A 22,506-nucleotide genomic window follows, 5' to 3' on the forward strand; every position below is an offset into this window, starting at 1 on the left:
GTGCACCCTCACCCTCCAGCAGTACTGTGCTCCACAATAAAGTTGGACAGGAGGAACCTAAATAATTTGGGACTGACTATGACTGCAACTCATTTGTTTTTCATTTGTGTATTAGTAATCTGCCTGCTGAAGCCATGAGAGAATACAACAGCTCACATGTATTGATTTATGTCCATCTGTCATTTGAAGAAGAGGGGCTTCCCTTCAGCATTCAAAAGACAGACAAGTATACACAATGAACAAAATACATAGTTAAAAAAAAAGTGCTGCCAATAAATGACATATTCCAGTGAATTCAAACCACCCTTTACAAAAATTCTGGCATTCTGCAATATGAAAATAAATCCTAAGTAAAAGGAAAAGCAAAGCTTGCCACCTACTGCCCAATGACATAATAGTATGTAGTAGTATAGTCTGTCTTCTTTTAACAGACTATCTTGTTTTTGAAACTCATTTCCTTAATACAGAATGTGCAGAATTGCATCTTCAAATGTCTTTTCAATAAAACAAAAAACACGAAGTAAATGTACAGAATATCTGAAAGCAGCATTTTCCTTCAAACTAATTTTAAACTGCTTATAAAATCCCTGACAAGCCTGAAACATCATTTATCATAGCATCCAAACTGACATGGAATTTCTTTTAATATCCTCCAGTAGTGCTCTGGTTTTTAATAAAGCCTGTTTGCAGTTGCATTTTAAGTTTTCTGTAGAAAGAGTACATTGAATTTAAAAAGTTATTACAATAGATAAAGCCTATCAGAAAATATCACATCTGGAGGAGATATTTTTGAAGCTATAGATTGCATTAGTAACAAAAAAGCTGTAAAGAAGGCTGGTTTATTGTAAATACTTCCTTTATCCTGGAAACTCCATGTCTCAACAGCAGCAACTATGGTTCTTTTTGTTTTCAAGCACAGAGAATTTCAATAATTTAACAATCAATAATTACAGTGCTTTGGTGAGCTGTTAGTCTGGAGGCATTTTAATTCCTGAATAACAGTAGGTCCTTTGCTTAGTGTAGGAAGTAGCTTAACAAAGTCGTTATGATTCAATTGCCTACATAACTTCTGAGCATACTAATAGACAGCTCATAAAACACTCTCTAGGCTGACCACTTCAAATTAGCCAAAAGTCTACCTTCTGGTCCTCCAACACCTCTCTCTAAGGCCTTATGAGATAATGCAGGGAAAATTTGCTCAAGAGGGAAATCAACAAGGATTTACTGCAGAGTCTCTCTAATAGCTACTGGCTGGTTACAAAGTCTCAATCAATGGTTGAACAACAACATCAGGAGAAGATTCAGCTTTCTCCAACTGCCTAGGGTTCTTCATCATTTACACTCATGTATTAAATTCAATCATAAAAAAACCACAACAAGCAAACAAAAAAAACCCCAACCAAACAAAACTGTCTTCCACCAGATACTGATCAACAGTAACACCCAAGATATGAGTAATAAACCTCCTTGGTAGCAGTTAGATTAGCAACTGATTACATATTGTACAATATAATAATTTTAGATTCCTGGAAGGAATTTATCAAAGTAGAAGGATACATGTCATATGTAACCTTTATGGGACCTAGGTAAAATGCAAGCTGCTTCTCAGCAGAAAGAAGTCTGCTTCTCAGTGAAGTGTTCAGACTCTAGCACTGAAGAAAATAACTTTACTGGAGATGAAGTATATGTCTCTCAGGGTTCCTAAATCATGAGCGGAACAGGCTCTTCATAGATGAGAAATCACTGAGGCATTTGTAATTAATCAGATAGGCCCAGTCCTGAAAATACATCTGCCTTTGTCTAAGACACATCATTCTCCAAATGAAGATTCTTGAAACATCTAGTTATCTGCTACGCTAGCAAACTGGTATGATCAAGTGAACCCCCTGAAGAGGGGTTCTTTGTGTCTTTGTTATCTGTTTAATAAGGTTATTAAGAATGAATTCTCTATATAGACTGGAACTGTTAAGACAATACTACAAGTTATATTAATACCCATAACATACAAATCAGCTAATAGTTGCAGCTAATTTTATTTTAAAGGGTTGAAGATTCAATATTAAGCGAGATTTCTGATTCAATGACTAAAGGCAGACACATCTACAAACATAGTAAGCCTTTTCTCCAAGCTGAATATACCTAAAAGAGAGGAAAATATCTCTGATTCAGCAGTCACGACAACATTAAACAAAAACACCTCAATTTTTCTAAACACAGAACCCTGTTAAACCACATTTCTATGCCTAATATCAGTAATAAACCAAATTCTCACTTTGTTTTTCTTTCTTTGGAAGTTAACAGTCCATTTTCAAAATAGGCATTAGTTTTCCAGATTAACCTACTGAGATCTATTCCCACAGGTCTAAAGTGTGGCAAATGAAAATTACATGAAAATTATTCCTATTAGGTTACTGATCATAGGTGTTCCAAGGAAAATGGCTACATGCAATGCTGTTTTTATAATTTGCTTAGAGAAACAAACTTTAACCTGGGTGAGTTACTTTTAACTGTTTGGGTTAAAAGTCTCAATCAAGTATAAAATTGTTGCATAGCTGTTCTGGTATAACAGAGAGCAACTTTTTTTAAAAGTACACGTACCGAATGCCTAGAAAGACTTTCTGCCACGTGACAACAGTATTACATCAAGCCAAATTTTAACAATGCAAATACTCCTTCCTAATACTAAAAAACAGTCATGCTACCCATGAAAAGCTTTGCTCCTTCAGTCCCTAGCAAACCACTGGAAATAAGTTCTTCTGATTGTTTCCCAACATCTCCTGAAATAATTCCTTGATAAATGGTAAAAGTTCCAATAGCAGCACAATTAAAAAAAGGAAAAAAAAACAAACCAACATATTGGAACAGAACATACCAGTTCACAACACAGTAGCAAATAACATTTAAAACTCCTCATTAAAGCCTCTGCTACATATCCTCATACCAACACTGAACGGCTAGGCACGCGTGAGCTTTTTAAACTAGAAGAAAAACAAACAAACAAACACAAACAACAAAACAAAACAAATAAACACACCAAAGAAACCCAAAACACACTGTTTTGGAATGGTGGCTTACAGCTGTCTTTTCAACTAAGCTGACACGAGTGTATTTTTACAAGTAATTTACTTGCCTGAAAAGCAGTGCCTTGAAAGCAGAGACAATTATTTCTACATACATGGAGTATACATAACTCAGGATGTCTCTATTTTGGTGTTATACAGAAGCATGAATATATTCCAGTACCACTCAAAGACAATAACTTGATGACAAGTTAATTAAAAAGCTGTTTACCTTGCAGACGGTGTTCAATCTGCTGGGATTGTGGGAGGGAATGCTATGTGACATTCTCAAAAGGAATGTGCCTCATAGGACAATATGAGTAACTGACTTAGATAAAGAGTTTTCAAGTCGATTAGGAAGAAATCAATAACCTGAGGGATAACAGGGTACACTACAGTTCCTTGCAGCAGGTGTTTTGTTAAAAGCATTGTGCAAAGGCACCTCAGAATCCACCCCAAGTAGCTCACAATCAAATATTAATTTTCCCGACTCTCCCTGGAGACACCTTGTGTTAGCAAACCTGTAACAAGGACATTGTGAGTTCATTACATGTTAGAAGCCTACACCGAAGGGATACAGTCATCAGTTTAACACTGCAGATAGACTGCCACTTTTCCATCTCTCTAACACAAACCAGTGGGACTCAAGAACTGCTGAGAAAACCTCACCTCTGACCACTGGAGTTAAATTTTGAAGCCCGAGAAGCAGTACAACCTCAGCGTTTCAAAGCACATGGTGCTGATACAAGCTCACAGAATTTAGACATTCTTTTCTTAGAATGAATCAGCCATGGCTCTGGGCTCTAGCAAGGCATATGTAGCATATGACTTACAAACAAAAGCTCTGAAGCCCAAGGTAATGGTCTATGGTTGTATTTTAACAGTGTAGTCACAGCTCACTCAAGGATTTGTTCAGACCCCTCTATACACTCAATATCCTCAAGTACACACCTAGGTGTATCAGCCCTGAGCACACATAAACACACACCTAAGAACACGGATTAAATCCCAAATTGCCCAAAGAATGGGAAAAATCAGATTTAAGAATATTAATATGGAATATTCTGCATAGAATCAAAAATATTAACTTTACAAGACAATGATTGCTGGAATTATAGTTCAGTTATTTCCAGCTCCCCTGTGTGGCCCAAGGGAAGAGACGGTGTCTCCTCCTGAACAAAGAAGGCAGTGTATCATACAAGATCCTGGCTTTGAAGGGGAAGTGTATCACGAACAGAGAATGAAAACAATTGAACTACAACTTTAAGAAGTTAAGAAGTCATCACAGACTTTCTAGTTTCAGCTTGGATTAAGATTTTTTTTGTTTTGTTTGCTTGGGTTTTGTTTGACTTTATGATGAGATGACTAGTTAGGTACATGAGTAAGATGAATCTTTTTACCTTGGACTTTTGCAAGGTGTTTGACACAGCTGTCTCCTTACACAAAAATCAGTGAAACACAACTGGATTATAAAGTGGGTGCAAAAACCGCATGGCTGAATAGGTGGTACTCAGTGATACAAAATCCAACTCAGAAGGTTAAGTGGGTAACTATTTGTTTTCCTCAGAGATCGATACTGGGACCAATATTGTTCAACAACTTTATTAATGATCCAGAGAAGGGGGAAAAATGCAGTCTCAGCAATTATACAGACAATTCCAATTTGGAGGGGTGATTGTTATGCTGTAGGCCTGAGGGATTTTGACAGGCTGGAGAAAGGGCTCATGATGTCCAAAGGCAAACACAAAGTCCTGTGTCTGAGATGTAGCAACTCTGTGCAACAGTGCAAGCCTGGCACTGAAATGGCTAGAAAGCAGCCCTGCAAAAAGTGACCTGGGGGGTCCTGGTGGACAAACTGAACACGAGTCAGCAGCATGTCCCCACATTAAGAATGTCAATCATATATCGGGCTGCATTTGCAATGGCATAGCCAAGCAGGTCTAGGGAATGACTATTACCTCTATCTGGCACGTGTGAGACTGCAGCTGGAGTATTGTGTCCAGTTACAGTCTCCCCAAACCAAGAAAGACACTGACACAGTGGAGTGAATCCAGTAGTGGGCCACCAAGGCTATGAGGGACTGGAGCGTACAGTCTATCAAGAGAGATTGAAGGAGGTGAATATGTTGAGCTCTAAGAAAAGGCAGCTCAAGGGTATGATATTGCAATCTACAACTGCCTCTTGAGAACATATAGAGAAGACTGAGCCACATACAAAGAGACAAAGGGTAACAATCAAAGTGCAACAACAGAAATTTCAACTACATATGTTTGTTTTGTTTTTCCTGAGAGTGGTCAAACATTGCAACAGGTGCCCAGAGATACTGTGAGATACCCAACCTTGCAGCCTTCAAAATGTTCAAAGATAACTGCACAAAGCCCCAAGCAACCTCTTATAGGGAATTGTGTTGGACCAGATTGCTTTTACTTCCAGCTCAAGGTTTTAGTTTTTCTGTGCTTCTAATACTAATACTACTTCAAAGTCCTTGCTTTCCTTAAAAAAGTGGGGGGGGTTTTGTGTTTGTGTTTTGTTTTAAGTCAAAGTATTTTTGGACAGAAGTCCAATATTCCGTCAAGAGCTTCCATGAAGTATTTTTAAACAGACATCACAGCTAAGTCCAAGTCCAGGGCTCTTCTAACTAAAAAGCAGTGAAGTTTCACATGTTCTGTATACCTTAACTACAAAAGAACTGTCATAATTGTGATGAAAATGGATGTCCTCCAGAAATATTTACTCTCACGCTAGCTATTAACCTTCAAGAAATATTTATCTTATTTTTTTTAGACCGTCAACTGATCAGTCATCACATGAACCAATCTTAGAATGCCGTGCTCTAGAAAATAAATTACATGCAGTCAAAGATACAAAAACCCCTTAGTACATGAGATACGAAATAGCTAAAAGAGCAGTCTCTTATATTTTGCAGTGAATCTTAGCCAAGAGTTTGTACAAAGTCAGTCTTCACAGATTATTTTACATATATATGTAAATAAATAGTTTACAGTTACAGATTACATAAAGAATATATTCCATTTTCAATTACAACTGTCCTACATTGCTGATTTCAGTAAGGTCAGAACACCATGCCCAGTTCTTCTCTCAGACATTTTTTTCCAATCTAAATTCACATTAATCTCACATCAATTAGTAAAAGTTGGGGAAATACTGAAATACTACATCCTTGAACAGAAGTAAAAAATAGTTTTAAGACACAGCTTGACAGCTTCAATAAAATTAGCAGGTGATACACCTGCCTGTAATAGCATGAAACTAGACCCAGTGATCCAGCAGTATAGGTTTGGAGGAGACCTCTCAGGAGACATTTCTCTAAATGTGTCACCTAAAGTCTGTGCACCACCTCTCTCCTTTAATGAGCTTTGCTTTGCAAAAGCAAACTTTGAAATTTCATCAACACCTGCCTCCAAAAAAGGCTGAAGGAGCAACCAAAACAGTGTCTTGTTGAACTCCAGCTGGTTGATGCTGTACTCCTTCTTGTGACTGTACTAGAAAGTGCCCTTTAAGGAAAAAAAACTGTTCCTACAGCTGGTAAATGCATAAAGTCAAGCTGTTGGAGCTATGCTGCTGCCAGTACATGAGAGAATGAGATGTGAAAGGGACACCAGATGTTACTGGAGAGCTTTCACAGGAATCCAGGACCGCAAAGCACATGTTACTGAGATCAGAATTCACAACAGGTTCCAATAAGAAGCAAAATTTTGTTTCTGAGACACCACTTGTTTTCAGTCACAGATACCTACATCTTCTGCTAAGAATCTTCCGAGACATGACCTTGTATCTGACAGTATCCATCTTCAGCCCAGGGCTATGACAGACTTTGCTAGTGCTAAATGCCTGTGTTCTAAATCCAAGATATTCCAGCAAATCCACCTCTCTCCAGTTTTCCTTCTGTTCAGCACCATATTCTTCAAAAAAAAAAAAAAAAAAAATCTGGAATATATAAGTATCATTGACCACCATGATCCTAGGAAAACATGTAAAAACACACCTCAATAACTGAAATTGGAAAAGTTGCTTTCATACACAAAACAGAAAAAAATTGACAGAGGATAACAAAACAGAAGTGCTATAGAGACAAGCCTCCTCTAGGAGCTTATCTTGCTGTTCTAGGTTAGGTTCTGCCCTAACTCTCACTAGTCCTTGACATCTCTTCATAGCAGCAGTGTCTAGATCAGCGTATCAACTGCATTGACTGCAGATGATTCCACTCTTGCCATAGCCTTCCCTGTGTTTCCAGAAAAATACCATTCAAAAAATATCCAGGCAGCTTCACACAATATACCAGACCACAGGACCTTCAAAGAGGAACTGAAGCAGGAACCAGCCCATTTGCTTTGCACCAATGGTAGGGCCTGACCCTGTAAACTGTCCTAATAGTCTACACAAGAACTACTGCTAGCATTCCTTTCAACAGCTGCATCTAATCCTCCACCTTCTTCTGCTGTACTTCATATATATAGACTGCTTTGGTTTGTGAAACGGCCCATTTGTTCTCCATCTCCCACTCGTATCACAGAATCACAGAATGTTAGGGATTGGAAGGGACCTTGAAAGATCATCTAGTCCAGTCCTGCTGTCAGAGCAGGAACATTTAGACGAGGTTACACAGGAAGGTGTCCAGGCAGATTTTTAATGTCTCCAGAGAAGCAAACTCCACAACCTCCCTGGGCAGCCTGTTCCAGTGTTCTGTCACCCTCACTGTGAAGAAGTTTCTTCTCAAGTTTAAGTGGAACCTCCTATGTTCCAGTTTGAACCCATTACCCCTTGTCTTACCATTGGTTGTCACCAAGAAGAGCCTGGTCCAATCCTCATGACACTCACCCTTTATGTATGTATAAATATTAATGAGGTCACCCCTCAGTCTCCTCCAAGCTAAAGACCCCCAGCTCTCTCAGCCTTTCCTCATACAGGAGATGCTCCACTCCCTTAATCATCTTGGTTGCCCTGCGCTGGACTCTCTCCAGCAGTTCCCTGTCCTTCCTGAACTGAGTGGTCCAGAACTGGACACAATCTTCCAGATGTGGTCTCAGCAGGACTGAGTAGAGGGGAAGGAGAACCTCTCTCGACATACTAACCACCCCCCTCCTAATACACCCCAGGATGCCATTAGCCTTCTTGGCCACAAGGGCACAGTGCTGGCTCATGGTCATCCTGCTGCCCACCAGGACCCCCAGGTCCCTTTCCCCTACACTGCTCTCTAACAGGTCATTCCCCAACTTATACTGGAACCTGGGGTTGTTCCTACCCAGATGCAAGACTCTACACTTGCCCTTGTTATATTTCATTCAATTTTCCCCCGGTCAACTCTCCAGCCTGTCCAGGTCTCACTGGATGGCAGCACAGCCTTTCCAGCGTGTCAGCTACTCCTCCCAGTTTGGTGTCATCAGCAAACTTGCTGATAGTACATACTATTCCTTCACCCAAATCATGGATGAATATATTGAATAATACCGGTCCTAGTACCGACCCTTGAGGCACTTCACTAGATACAGGCCTCCAACTAGACTCTGCCCCATTGACCATGACTCTCTGGCTTCTTTTCTTCAGCCAGTTTGCAGTCCACCTCACTACTCTATCGTCCAGTCCACACTTCCTCAGTTTAGCTGTGAGGATGCTGTGAGAGACTCGGTCAAATGCCTTACTGAAGCCAAGGTAGACAACATCCACTGCTTTGCCATCATCTATCCACCTTGATATGTCTTCATAAAAGGCTATGAGGTTGGTTAAGCACGGTGCCCCCTTGGTGAAGCCATGTTGACTGCCCCTAATGACCCTCTTATCCCTGATATGCCTTGAGATAGCACCAAGCATAAGTCGTTCCATCACCTTTCCAGGGATGGAGGTGAGGCTGACCGGTCTATAGTTACCCAGGTCCTCCTCCTTGCCCTTTTTGAAGAGTGGAGTGATATCTGCTTTCCTCCAGTCCTCAGGCACCTCTCCCACTTCCCACAACTTAGTAAACATGATGGAGAGTGGCCTAGCAACAACTTCAGCCAGCTCCCTCAGCACCCGTGGGTGCATCCCATCAGGACCCATGGATTTATGGATGTCCAGATTGCTTAACTGCTCCCTAATCCAGTCCTCATCAACCAAAGCAGATACCCTCATTGTCCTGACTTCCTCTGGGGCCTCAGGGGTACAGGGCTCCTCAGGACAGCCTCCGGCAGAGTAGGCAGAGACAAAGGAGGCATTCAGTAACTCTGCCTTCTCTGTATCTTCTGTCACCAGGGCACCCACCTCATTCATCAGTGGGCCTACATTGCCTCTGGTGTTAGTTTTATCTGCCACGTATTTGAAAAAGCTCTGTCTGTTGTCCTTGACTCCCGCTAGACAAGTTTAATTCTAAGGAGGCCTTTGCTTTCTCCCTACATCCTCTGACAACAGCCTTATATTCTTCCCAAGTGGCCAGCCCCTCCTTCCATGATCTGTAAACTCTCTTCTTCCACTTAAGCTTGCCCAGCACCTCCCTGTTTAACCACGCAGGTCTCCTGGCTCCCTTCCTTGACTTCCTATGTGTCGGGATGCTGATCTTGTGCCCGGTAGAAACAGTCCCTGAACACTAACCAACTATCTTGGGCCCCTTTACCTTCAAGCAGCCTTGCCCATGGGATTTCCCCCAGCAATTGTTTGAAAGTTTGCCCTGCTGAAGTCCAGGGTTGCAATTCTGCTTGCTATTCTGCTCCTGCCACATGAGATCCTGAACTCCATTTCATGGTCACTGCAACCAAGGCAGCCCTCAACCTTTACTGCTTCAACCAGCCAAGGCTGGCTTTCTCATTAGTCCAAAGACTCACTTTTCCATCTTCCCACTCTATTATTAAGCTGGCTGAAACAGATTTATCTTCATGTGGTATCAAAGACTAACAGTCCTATCCACCTGAAAAGATTTCTTTATATCTAGGACAAAATTCTGAGGTTGAAAAGGGTCACATGAACAACAAAGCCTACCTGGGTTAACACTGCTTATGGAAGCATGCAGAGGCACTTTGGATAGCAGTTAAGAGATGACATTTTTTATTAGCCTGAAGTCGCTTCCGTTACATCTGGGATGTTGTCTCAGTCAAGCAGGAACATAGATCTTGCTGAAGCATCACATGCTGTAGGTACCCTCTAGAAACACTTTGAGAATCACAGTATGGCAACTATCACAGTAGCATAGAAGAATATCAATTTATCATCTTCTCTCTCATTCAAGAGGAACCCTTTATATCCCTGGACTCTGCTCTTCCAGGAACAATGGAAAACAAGTCTTCCCTAGAGGCAGCCACAAGCCTTCTACTAAACACTCCTTCAGAGTGCTTGGAACACAATAGATTTTTTTTTCAGGCAAGAACAAACTACATTTTTTTTCCTTTTCTAAGTACATTTTACTACCCAATTTGGACAACTGGTCTTTATCACAACAGGAAGAAGAATTTCTTGAGAATGCTTGTATGTGGAGGGAGAGAGTAAAAGACGGTACGCTCTATAGGAATCAGTCCTGATAAGACAGGAATTCTCTGGCCTGTTTGTACTGATTTGCTGTACTGCATTTTGCGGGGCTAAGCAGAGGAGCCAGGTGCTGAGGATTAGCAGTCCTGCTGGTCTGGATGGGAAGGAGAAGAAAAAAAGCCTGTTGATTTTACTGGTAACTTTCCCTTCATTTTAGTCACTTCAATAATCCTTGCTTCACTGATAGGGATGAAACTGGGCTCAGAGTACTATGAAATATTAAGACTGGGTAGCAATTTCTCTGTCCTGAAGACCATGGATGTATTTGTTCCTAAATCCCACCCTGCCTCACCTTCTGCTTTTCTCAAAGAACTTACTGGCTTAGGGTTTAGAACTCTAAGGGAACTCAGATAAGTTCCTCTTCCTATTACACAAGACACATATAAACCCAGTTTTGCTTGTGGCTCCACAGTTAGATGAACTAGGACAGCAGTAAAAGGAAAAGGAAATGTTTAGAAGGAAAGAGCCTGATAAAGAGGTTACAAGACAACATCAAATATCATTGGCAGTGCCCATTGATCTCTGTTCTCAGATGCAGCTTTGGAGAGGGGTGGCAGGATATACTTTGTTGTCAGGAATCTAAAACCACTCAGGTGCATACTTTCTATAATCACACACCACCATTCAGGGTTCATTTTCCTAGTTCTGGGCAAGGGAAAATACAGTTTATTTCCCAGTCCTGATTATCTTACTCTGGAGGCTAGAAGTGAGATGGACAGCACTCTGCTTACAGCTATCCAAAAGCGACACCTGCTACAGGACAGAATCGCTTTTTGTCACTGACTTCACCTGAAACTGGAAGGACAGTACTTCCTGCAGACAGCTAAAACTGTTCACATTCAACTTGATCGCCACCCTCCTCCTTCCCCCCATATAAAAGGCAGCCCTGAAACAAGGTAAGGTCAGACTCATTAATAATAACATTTTAGTTAGAAAAATTTCAGACTCGCTTAAAGTATTTAAACGAATGAAAATAATATCAAAAGTTTAAGTCACCAGCTACTGCAGAGACAGAGAACAAACACTCTCCAAGGAGTGTTTCCTTGCAACCTATGACAGGCAGATACAATCCTGAACCTCAAACGCAGGCAAGCAGAAGTATCCATTGTAGTAGAGCCATACACACTTATTTTAAAAACGAAAGTAGAATGCTAATGGAAGAAAGGAATCATAACACAAGCACCAAATCTTACTCTCCTCGGTTATGCAAGGTGTTGAAATTCCATGCCAGACTCTCTTCTAGGCTAAACTCATAAAGTCACTAGCATAAATAAAGAATAACTCCTCTGAAATGAGTACAGTATTGCCATTCTAAGGAAAATAAAGTTGACTGATATTAAGGGATATTCTGTTCCGGTGAGGAGATTTGGCTCATAAGTAACAGAAGTTTAAAAATCTACTGAAGTTTGACAGTTAAAATAAAAAGAACTTAAAAAAAATAATCTGAAACTTTCCAAGTATGATCACTTGAAAACACTTGCAAGGAACAATGTTTTATAAATCTAACATAGCAGACTTCTTTTAAAGCAAAGAAAACACTTACTGTGGTTGCATTTGCTGAGGTAACCCAACAGGAGGTTTCTGCTTGATGGTGAATGCCATCTGAGCCATAGGGCCAACCTTTCGTGGGACCTGCACCTTCTGAGAGAAGGTCTGCTGGGCAGCCTGCTGTGGGATGGGCCACGGGGGAACAACAGGGCTCCGGCCTCCAGTGGAAGATGTGTCTTGCACGACTGTATCCTCACACGAATTACCTTTTGTTCCTGGTTTACACACACAAAGCTGAGGTCGCAGGCACATCCCTCCATTTTGGCATGGTGGTGCACAGTTAGCTAAGAAAAGACATTTTAAAAAGTACCTGTGAAACAAAGCACAAAGGAAAATGCAAACCCTCCCCACAACAAAAAAAGGCGTTAATTGCTAACATTAATTGGAGTAGGAGAGAGCAACATTGCTAAGCTCCACAAAAGGCAGTATACAAGTTGGTATAGATTTTACTGCTTTCCTACATAAGACATGCACAATGTTTGAACAACTTCAAAAAGTAAAATGCTGGTGAGCTAAAAATAAAATAGGAAATGCACAAGTCAAGGAATAGAGCATTATTTCAAATCTTCCTGTTTGTGGCCTTTTATACTTTCCCTGCATCCTCCCTCCCTACATTTTAACAACCAAACTTCAACTGATGAAACAATATTATGCAGATTATACAATTTTTACTACCGATCCAGGCTTGGATTCATTCTCTTACTATTCAAAATCACAAATCTTCCACAGGTACCTGGAAGGAATCCTTACAGTCACATTATAGATGACCAAAATGATGCAGAAAAGCATGAAGTGATTCAACCCTTCTCCCATAAAGCCCAAATGAAATTCCTCCAATATCACCACCATAGTAACACAAAACAAGAGATTCATAAACGGCTGCTACAAAGACACAGCTATACCTAGGGGCTGCATTCATTGAGGAAGCATCAGTGCTTGTGATTTTCCTAAACTAGCTTCTAGACATGCTTGTTACCACCAGTGAAAAGGCATCAGATTATTCAAAAGACAATTTACCTTCAGATACCTGCCTTCAGATAGGATTAATAACACTCTGTTGCTCTATCCACTGACTACAGAGGGAGTCTACACTCAACACCCAGCTTGTAGATGTAGTTAACGCAGGACCAATTCAATTCTGACTGAGCAAGAAACTTGGAGAAGATTCAAAAGCCACAAAAAAAATAAAAAGGTGCAAAAGTGGTTGCTGATAATATGTATACATAACACTGCAAAGGCATGCCTAATTTGAGGATTTTGTTTGGATGCTTAAACTTGCAAAGCTATTGTATTTAGAGCATGTTAAAATAACACCAAAATGGCAAAACAAATTGATTATCTTATCCAGAGGATACAATTTAACAGTAAAGTACAATTCTAATTAAAATAGCTATGAAAATAATTTCTTCATTAGTCTCATTACAGTTGGCATACAATTAAGCATGAATAATAGCCACTGCTGAGCTACTTTGCTCCTTCAAACTAAGCATACTTTACCAATATTGAAAGATCTTTTAACATAAACAAAATGATATGCCAGATCATAAAGTCTGCAGGTTTTACTAAAATAGGTAAGATCATATCTTAACATGTGATTCTGCACCATATTCAGTTATATGCAGATACACATTTTTTTTTATGAAGTCAGTTCACGGCATTAATCCAAATAAATGGGAGTACTTTGCACTTCAAGTTTTAATACATGCATTTATATATAACAATAAAGTAAACACACAAAATAACTTATTAGGACGGGACTGTGTTAATTTAGAGGACTAATTTGTCAACTGATAATACCCTCTGATACAGACATATCATGTATAGCACCTGTACATAACTCCAGAATTCCCCTAAAACTTTAACTCGTGCTTTCTGTGGACTTATACTAAGATATACTTTACCCTTCATTTCTTGTTCAGCAACATTTCTCCTTTTCAATACTACTTAGCTGAGCTAGCTTAATTGCATATTGTGCATCTCTCTGGCAACAAAAAAGAATCATTTGCTTACTTATATTTCTGTTTATTTTTGAGACTATATTTTGTCTTTGCTGGAAGACTGAAGATAATTTTCATGGTAAACTTGAGAAAGGATCTACAAGCAGCACATACTGTAAATATACAAGCCAGCTATTCTTTTGTGCCTAGCTTTGAAGATCTAGATTGTGCTACAAACAGTAAAAATTTGCATATATGCACATGCCTGAAGTTAAATATATCTTTGGAATTCTAATCGAGTTTCATTGGCTTTGCAGAGACTCTAAGACCACAGACCCCATTATCCGGAAGTCCCATTTTTACAACATTTAAAAAAAAAATTCATGCTTAACAGATATTTCTGGAGATTATCAACATGTATTGATATTAACCTCCAGGCATCTCAATAAATTATTTAAAAAACAAAAATCAAACACTGAAATAAACTAACAAGACCCCCTCCAAAAAGTCAATATAACAAAGTAACACTCTGCCATGACACTGGTCATTGTGTACCTCTTAACTCTCAAAAGTGAAATAACAATTTATACACGTGCAAAAGACAATCCTGAGAAAACTGCAACTCTTTTTTCCTGTCGTTAAGAACCAAAGCTGTGCTTCAGAAGCCTAAGAAAACTTAAGTTCCCACTTATCAAAGTGAACATAACATTGCAATGAATTTAAAACTACGCAGATGGAAACAGAACCTGGTTTGAAATTATCTTTTTCACCCAGACTTGATGAGTCTTACTTCACTAACAGCAACGTAAATCCTGAAAGTTTTTCAGCTTTACATATACATAAAGCACACTGAGCTCTGCATGACAAACTGCATTACTCTAGTCAGCCTTAAAACAAGCATCAGCAGACCCAGCAAATACAATATAAAATACCCATTTTGTCTCAAATCATGTGAACAGTGACAATACAGTAAAAAATTGATCCATTAGATCTTCCCAGCAATGTGCCCTTTGACTGAAGTTCTTCATTAATATGGCATAGTAGAAGATCACAAAATAGGATAAAAGATCACATTTTTAGGAAAGAATTAACATTTTAATCTACACAATGTGTCAGTTTAATTTTAAAAGTGTTCAAAACAGCTGCAGTGTGCCAAATGTATGACCTAATTATTTCATTTGAAGACAACAATAATGGCACATGTAACTGAAAACATCATTATCTTCCATAAAGCTAAGCTTCCAAAAACCAGAGTGTAGAAGCATTACATTTAAAACTAAAAAGCAGGCCAATATACTCCTGTTAAAGGCAACAGGCTTGGTCCTGTTTATTTCAAGGATGTCAAGACTAAAAATTCAAAATGGAGCTTGGCAAAAATGCGAATAATGAGACCAGGCTTAGCAAGTCAGAACAAAGATTCACTTAGTCAAGTCTCCTCTCTCCTTTACTAAGGTAGACGCTTAAGGACAGGTGTAAGGACAGGGCAAGGAACAGTAGAAGTTTACACTTAGAAGAATTACAGGCTCGTCAACTTCCTGAGCAAGAGTACTGGTTTTGTCTTGAATAACCCCCAACAGATTTTTCTGCCAGGAGTTCACTAATCTGCCTTTTGAACTTGTTAGTTCAGCATTCAATACTTACTGTGTCAAGGAAGCTACATTGGAAGACCAGGAACAGGCAATATAACCAAACACCGACCACTTCCCAGAAGCGTGGTGAAGGAACACAGCGTTCTTTTGGGCTAGTTTTTTTGTGTTTTGAGACCATGCATACCGTATCTACTAAAAGTAAAGCCACTGTGCCACATTTGCTTTGGAAGTCCCTACATTACAAAAAGCTGAAAGCATTTTCTGTGGCAGTATCCCAACATGTTCATCCTTTTTATGCATCTTTCCGTAATCAACTAATGCTCGCCACCACTGAAGACAGAACACTGGGTTAGAGGGACACATATCAGGCCTGGTATGGCTGTATTTACAACAGCCTTTCAGAAAAGTATGAAATAATAACATCACCACCAGGCTTAAACAACCCCTTCCAACACAGCTGTATGTTGTTTTGGGACTGATCTATACATACGCACTTCTCAGTCCACATGTTCATGTTATTTTGGTTAAAGGGTATATAAATATTTGCAGGAGCAAGACGAAAATAAAAGGTTTATAATAGTTTTTAAATACGTAAATATTTTAAAACTTCTACATATACAGAATTTATTTCTGTTTTACTATATACTAAATTAAGCATAATTATATGACATCAGTAAGTATAAACTATCATATATTGAAGAAGTTTAGACAACAATTTTTTTCACACCTTTCAAATGAATAAAAATATAGGTACAACTAATTCCACTTATAATGAGACCAACTTTTATACTAAATTCCTGATAATTCCTGAATTCACTAATCACTTTGATTTTACCACGCTTCACGATTACCTTCTTCAAACACTAACATCTCACACAGAAGTTTATTCCCTTGTGTCTCTAGATCGTGTGGAGAATTGACATTCACAAAAACGTACTTATCAGTGAGAAACTCAACATAAATTTAAATGTCCCCAAATTTTCCTGCACTCAAGTTTCTAACCTTTTAGACTCCGCTCCACCTTTAAGCATCTACTTTATCAAGAAACTGCTTTTGGTTAGTATTATACTTAAATATCCACAAAAATTTTTCAATATCATTCATTAATTTCTAATACTTTGATTCAACAATTACACTACAACAAAATGTTGTGAGTTGTGTTATTTCTACTGAGCCCATCCACCAGATGTTTTTCCTTTTCACATAAAATTTAACACACTTTTTTTCCCCTTTCCTCTTAACCACACATAGTCAAGCAGAATGCACTGACTTCCAACAAATTTCATCATTGTGCACACTGGCACAGTATCTACCAACTTCACTCATACAAGTGCATAAATCCTGTCAGGCAAAATACATGCTACAGGGCAAATAGAAAATACAGTAATTCGAAAGAGGATTATAAGCGTGAGTCTTCTTCAGTTACCAGCATCAAATGGTTGAGAAACAATGTATGCATCAAATTTACAGAAAGAGGAAAAAACACACTGTGATGCCTATACTTAGAGCAGAAATTTCAAGTCCCTTTTACATGCAACATAGAAATACCATTAAAGGCATAACAAATACTGTCTTATTTCATTAATTCAAGATTTCTATTTCCCAAGCACACAAGGAAACCAAAGCAAAATTCATCTTGGTTGAGTGCTCATCCTAAACAAAAAGTTGTGATACAAAGACACCTTTAACTCCTATTGTGTTGAAAGACAGAATGATGATCCCCCACCGATTCCAAAAGAAAAGCAGTGAAGCATTTTCTCTGGAGAGCGACAAGCTGTGGGTTCTGAAAGGAAAGAGGCATATTCTGGTTTCCCTCAGAAGAATCCTAATACGGTACTGACATCCTGGAGAAAAGCAAAGTGTATAATAGTCCCCTGTTCTCTGAATTGCCTTACCAATCAGTTCACCACTTAGTTTTACACTTTTATTCTGGATACCATTTTAACTCTTTTAAGTCATTGTCAGGACTAAGGATGCAACACTGGAGACTAGAAACCCAAAAGCTAATTGAAGGAACATTTGGTGCTCACCATCTAAGACAGGGGTGTCAAACTAATTTTCCCCGGGGGCCACATCAGCCTGATGGTTTCCTTCAAAAGGCCGAATGTAATTTTAGGACTGTATAAATATAACTACTCCTACATTTATACAGTCCTAAAATTACACTCAGCCCTTTGAAGGCAACTGCGAGGCTGATGCGGTCTCCAGGGAAAATGAGTCTGACACCCATGACCTAATGCTTTTCTGGGGGATCTACTAATACTTCTCCATCTGAATATCTCTCTACAAACAATTTTTTCATTGAGGATGGGGAAAGAGGAACTTGTGACCAATGTTGTAAGACCATTCTATTAAAAAGTTGAAATTACTTAAATAATCAGAAGAAACGGCATTAACTGCAGAAACCTGTATGATGTCTACACTACTAATGAAGGAAGTATTAGAACCACGTCTGTCTTCCTACACAGGATCTTTGTTTTTATCATATAGTCTTAGGGACATCTTTCCCTAAATATACTTCAAATAAAAGCATGTGACACTTTGAATTCTTCAGTGGTCCACTTCAAAACATCTGCTGCATTCCCACACTGAGGTAGATGGCTACATAGACATGACATCCAAGAAAGGAGGGAAACAAAAAACAATGCTTTTGGCATACATTTCTCTTTTAAAAACAAACAAACAAAAATCAGTTTCTCTCCTAATGACAACATAATGTACTTTATTAAGATTACTTTCTATATATCTTCACAGTATTATCTCTAAATGCTAAGAATTACCAGAATTTAACAGCAGCTATACTCAAATACTTCAAAAGCATAACTTCAGCAAAAGGACACATTTTTTTATCAGTCATAAGAATATAACACACTGTTTCATACTTGGTGTTCGCATTCATGTTCTGTTTACTGAAGTTTAGCATAAATACTTAAGTTGGACTGTACAATTGTGAGATATTTTTAAGTATTTAATTACATGAGATCATCATTATACATATTCTAACAGTATGAACATTTCACATGCTATAAATCCATCTATCATTTCAGTATTTAAAAAAAAAAATAATAAAAAATCATTCACTATAGAAAGGACTAATCCAAGGAAACCAGCAGATTCACGTTATACGCTGTTCTTGCATGCTAGAGTGGTTAACACTCCAATCTGCAATCCTTTTAATTCTCTTAACCTTTCTCATTACAGTGCTTACAAAATACTTTCTAAGAAATATGCAGAAAACTGAACAAACTAAGAGAAACTCAATAAAGAGATAATTGAAAAATTAACTGGATGCATGATTCAGACAACTGAAGTGTTACAGAAAAGAAATACCAGAGAAAAGACTATTAATCATAATAATTAAAAAGCTAAGAACGATAACATTTTTCCTAAAACCAACCAACTTGCAATACAAGTTCACCATTCAGTTAAGCTTCTCTGTAAATCCAGGCCTGAACTGCCATCTAGAGATAATAAGAAAACTGACTTGAACTATGAAAAAACAAAACATAGGACATAAAACATAGGACATAAAACCATCCCCCTTTATCAGGGAGCAGCTCTGCAAAACTCTAGGTTTATGCAGGGATTACTATCTGCATTTCACAAAAAAAGAATATGGCTGAGCAGAACGATTTTTAGCTCTATATTTAAATGAACATCCTGCTTTACTAACATGTAAAAAAAAAAAAAATCCGTCTTCCCCTTCTGTGTGCAGTCAGGAATGCAGAGAGATGCTGAAGCTTTGCTTTCTTTCTGTAGTCAATGGAGACTATCTGGTTTCTAGGAATAAATTATGCTAGGTAAGTCAAGTACTAGTAGAACAAAAACAAACAAACAAACCCGCTAAAGCAAAATCCTCAAACCCAACCTAGCACCAGTCCACATTAGTTACAGAACACAGACTCACTTGACAACCTGAACCACCCATAATCTACTAACACCTGGCACTGCAGCATTTAAACAAGCAGCCAGTTTGGGGGGACGTGTGTGCCCCTCTCCATCCATCTTCCACTCTCCCTGTAGCTCCCAGGCAATCCACGCATGCTTTAAGGCAGGTTCAGCTAACACAAGCAGCCCTTCATGTTGGAGGCTGTTAAGAATGGTCTCATTAGAGGTGCTGCACCTAACTTCTTCTGAAGACCCTCCTAGAGTGCAGAAACCCACTCCTCACTACAGCCCCACTTTCCCAAAAGCCAGGAGGCTCACTGATCCCAAACACACAGGCACTTTGCCCTGCGCTCTCACTTTGCTGGAGGCGAAGGAGAGTGGAACATGCCCCACCTCCAGCTCTGCCCTTCTCCATGCTCACGAAGAGCAGCCATACAGAAGAGAGGTGCAAGCCCAGTATTTTAAGCATCAAATATCACTTCACTGTCAACACATCATTTTGTTCCTGCACTTGTGCAGAACCAGGAGAACACTGCAAAATTGCCAGATGAATCACAGCTCCCCACAGCACCTGCGCAGCTTTCTGCACCACTTCCAAGTTACACACTGGAAACAAAGAGGCAACAAATCTGAAAGGGAAAAAAAAAATTAAAAAAAAAAAACAACACCATCATTTTCTGGGTTCCTTCTGATACTATCTTAACATAAGAAGTGTTCAAGTCTTTTTAGCCACTGTAGATTTACCAGAACTTTACTACATGTTCTGCTTCTGTTGCCATGAGCTGAATGAGTTCACTATCGATCTGCCACCTGCTTCAGTGCAGGAGCACAACATCTTGAGAAGTTTCTTTTAAGGTGCTTTTTTTGTTTGGTTTAAAATCTATACACACACACAGTATTTGTATGAAATAGAGACTATTTATCATTATAACCTTGTTTGTTTCCAGTAAAGTCCCAAATGGCTCACAAAAAAAAGGTTGGGTAGGTTTCACCTCATACTAATTGTGGACTTAAGCTTCCTCACCAAAACGCGGCAACGGCGCAGGGTGTGGTCACATTTGTACAGCAGGTATCAGCTAACAGTGCCTTGTCTACTCGTAGCTCTTGCTGCCTCCTCTGGCAGGAGGGAGGCTGACTGCCACCAATGGCCAGAAGACAGATGCTGTGCTCAAAGTCTGCATTACTGCTTTAGCTCAGCTCAGGATTCTCTCTTGAAGCATATCTTACCAATCGCACTCGCTGAGGTTTGGTTCATGTTGTGGGGCCATCTTAAGGCACACGTATTCTATTTCTTTTAGATGCAGAGAAAATAAATAATAAAAAAACTAAACCAAACACATGAAAACTCCAAGAATGCACCTAATGTATTTCGGCCTCATGTTGGCATTCATTCCACGAGACCAGACTACACCTAGTCCAAAATAAAACACTAAGCCCCGAAACGTGCATACCATGGGCCTCAGGTCATCAAAACCAAAGGCTTTAGTCTATAGATCTCCTGTCAGTCCACACTGCTTGCTAATGTAGAAAAGGCCAAAGATTACAAAAATCTGAACCCTCTCATTCTCTCCCCTTCCCAAGGACAGCAAGCAAAAACTAAAGCAGAATAGAACTACCACTAAGGGCTAACAAGAGCTTTCCCACTGCAAAAGCCAATCTATCCCTTGTATACGAAATCCAGAAGTTTTATTTACATATTACAGTAGCAAGCACAGCAGAGGCAAAACCAAGCTATTCAAGTAATGGCTTTCAGTTTTTTCAATTCTGAAGTGTTTAAAAACAACATCAAAGAATAGGTTAAAAAGGACCAATGTACAGGTTAGTTACATGAGGTCAAAGTAGTTACGTCTCTTTAAAACTGAGACATTTAATTTTTATTTAGACATAATTTGAAGGAGATTGATACTGCTTTTACTGAGATGATGGTCTTAGAATGAGAAGACACATTTGGAAAGAGTATGTTACAGTTAGGCTTTGTATATACAATGTAAATAAACAGAACTTGGTAAAACTCAAAGCCACAAAACTGATGAAACACAAGCCTCAGGAACCATTTATCACCAGAAAACCTCTATGAAGCACAGCAGCAAACATTTGAAGTACTCAGTTCCAACAATCAGAAGTACAGCTCTCCTGGATACCACCATTTCTAAGAGCCGAACTGTAGATAGAAGAGTAGATTCTGAGCAACCCATATTAAAATATTTAGTTGTACAGACTTTTGTATCTAAACTGGGGGACCATGTGTGCTTCCAAGTTTCCAGATCTGGATTCTAACCCTATATCAGAACAAGACCTAAGTATGCAACCTTTCCCTCACCTTCCCCAAGAAATTCAAGTGCACAAGCTAGAAGAAACCTAGAACATGGTCCCTCCAGGTCTTGGACAACTCGGGGTCCAGAACATCTGGTCACATTGTAAAGTGTCCTTGTCCTGAAGGAGAGACTAAGCCATAGCATGCTAACTCAGGAATAGCGACAAGTATAGCCCTGGAGGTTTAGGGATCAGGTCACTCAAAGTGAACAGCAATACACAGGCAGAGGCCATGCAGATGTGGGAACTGAACAAAGGGGACCCTTCCTCTTAGCAAGTATTAGCACAACTTTCTAGTCTCCTGCATCAGCAAGACTCTACTGAAGTATATTTTCTTATTCCAAAAAATAAATTAAGCCTTGTTTATCTATAGAACATTTATTTAATGTTTCGTCAGAAGTCTTCAAAAGACCAGAGAATTAGCAAGATAACCTTCTAATACAAAAAAAAAGTTAACAAACATTAACAAACGGTCTCATTTTCTGATGACCTTTCTAAGATGCCTGAGCACATGACAGACAGGAAAAAACTTAATGACCAAATTCAAAGAATCCAGGCCAGGCCCAACTTAAAATCCTCACCTTATGTCCATGCATGGAATACATACACGCACAAATACATACATGCACACATACAACACCTTCAGCCAACAAAGACGCAAGA

General features: G+C 39.1%; 1 protein-coding gene across 4 annotated transcripts in view; it reads right to left on the reverse strand.

Moving 5' to 3' along the window:
• LTBP1 (latent transforming growth factor beta binding protein 1) overlaps positions 1-22,506 on the reverse strand; it is a 197,304-nt gene that overhangs the window by 169,276 nt on the left and 5,522 nt on the right. For all 4 annotated transcript variants that reach the window (XM_082050042.1, XM_082050045.1, XM_082050043.1 and 1 more), the window contains one exon: positions 12,112-12,400. In XM_082050042.1, coding sequence (XP_081906168.1) covers positions 12,112-12,400 — 289 coding nt within the window. The remainder of the gene's footprint in view (positions 1-12,111; positions 12,401-22,506) is intronic.

Source organism: Streptopelia decaocto (genome assembly GCF_964273445.1).
Source record: "Streptopelia decaocto genome assembly, chromosome: 3".
Taxonomy (NCBI): domain Eukaryota; kingdom Metazoa; phylum Chordata; class Aves; order Columbiformes; family Columbidae; genus Streptopelia; species Streptopelia decaocto.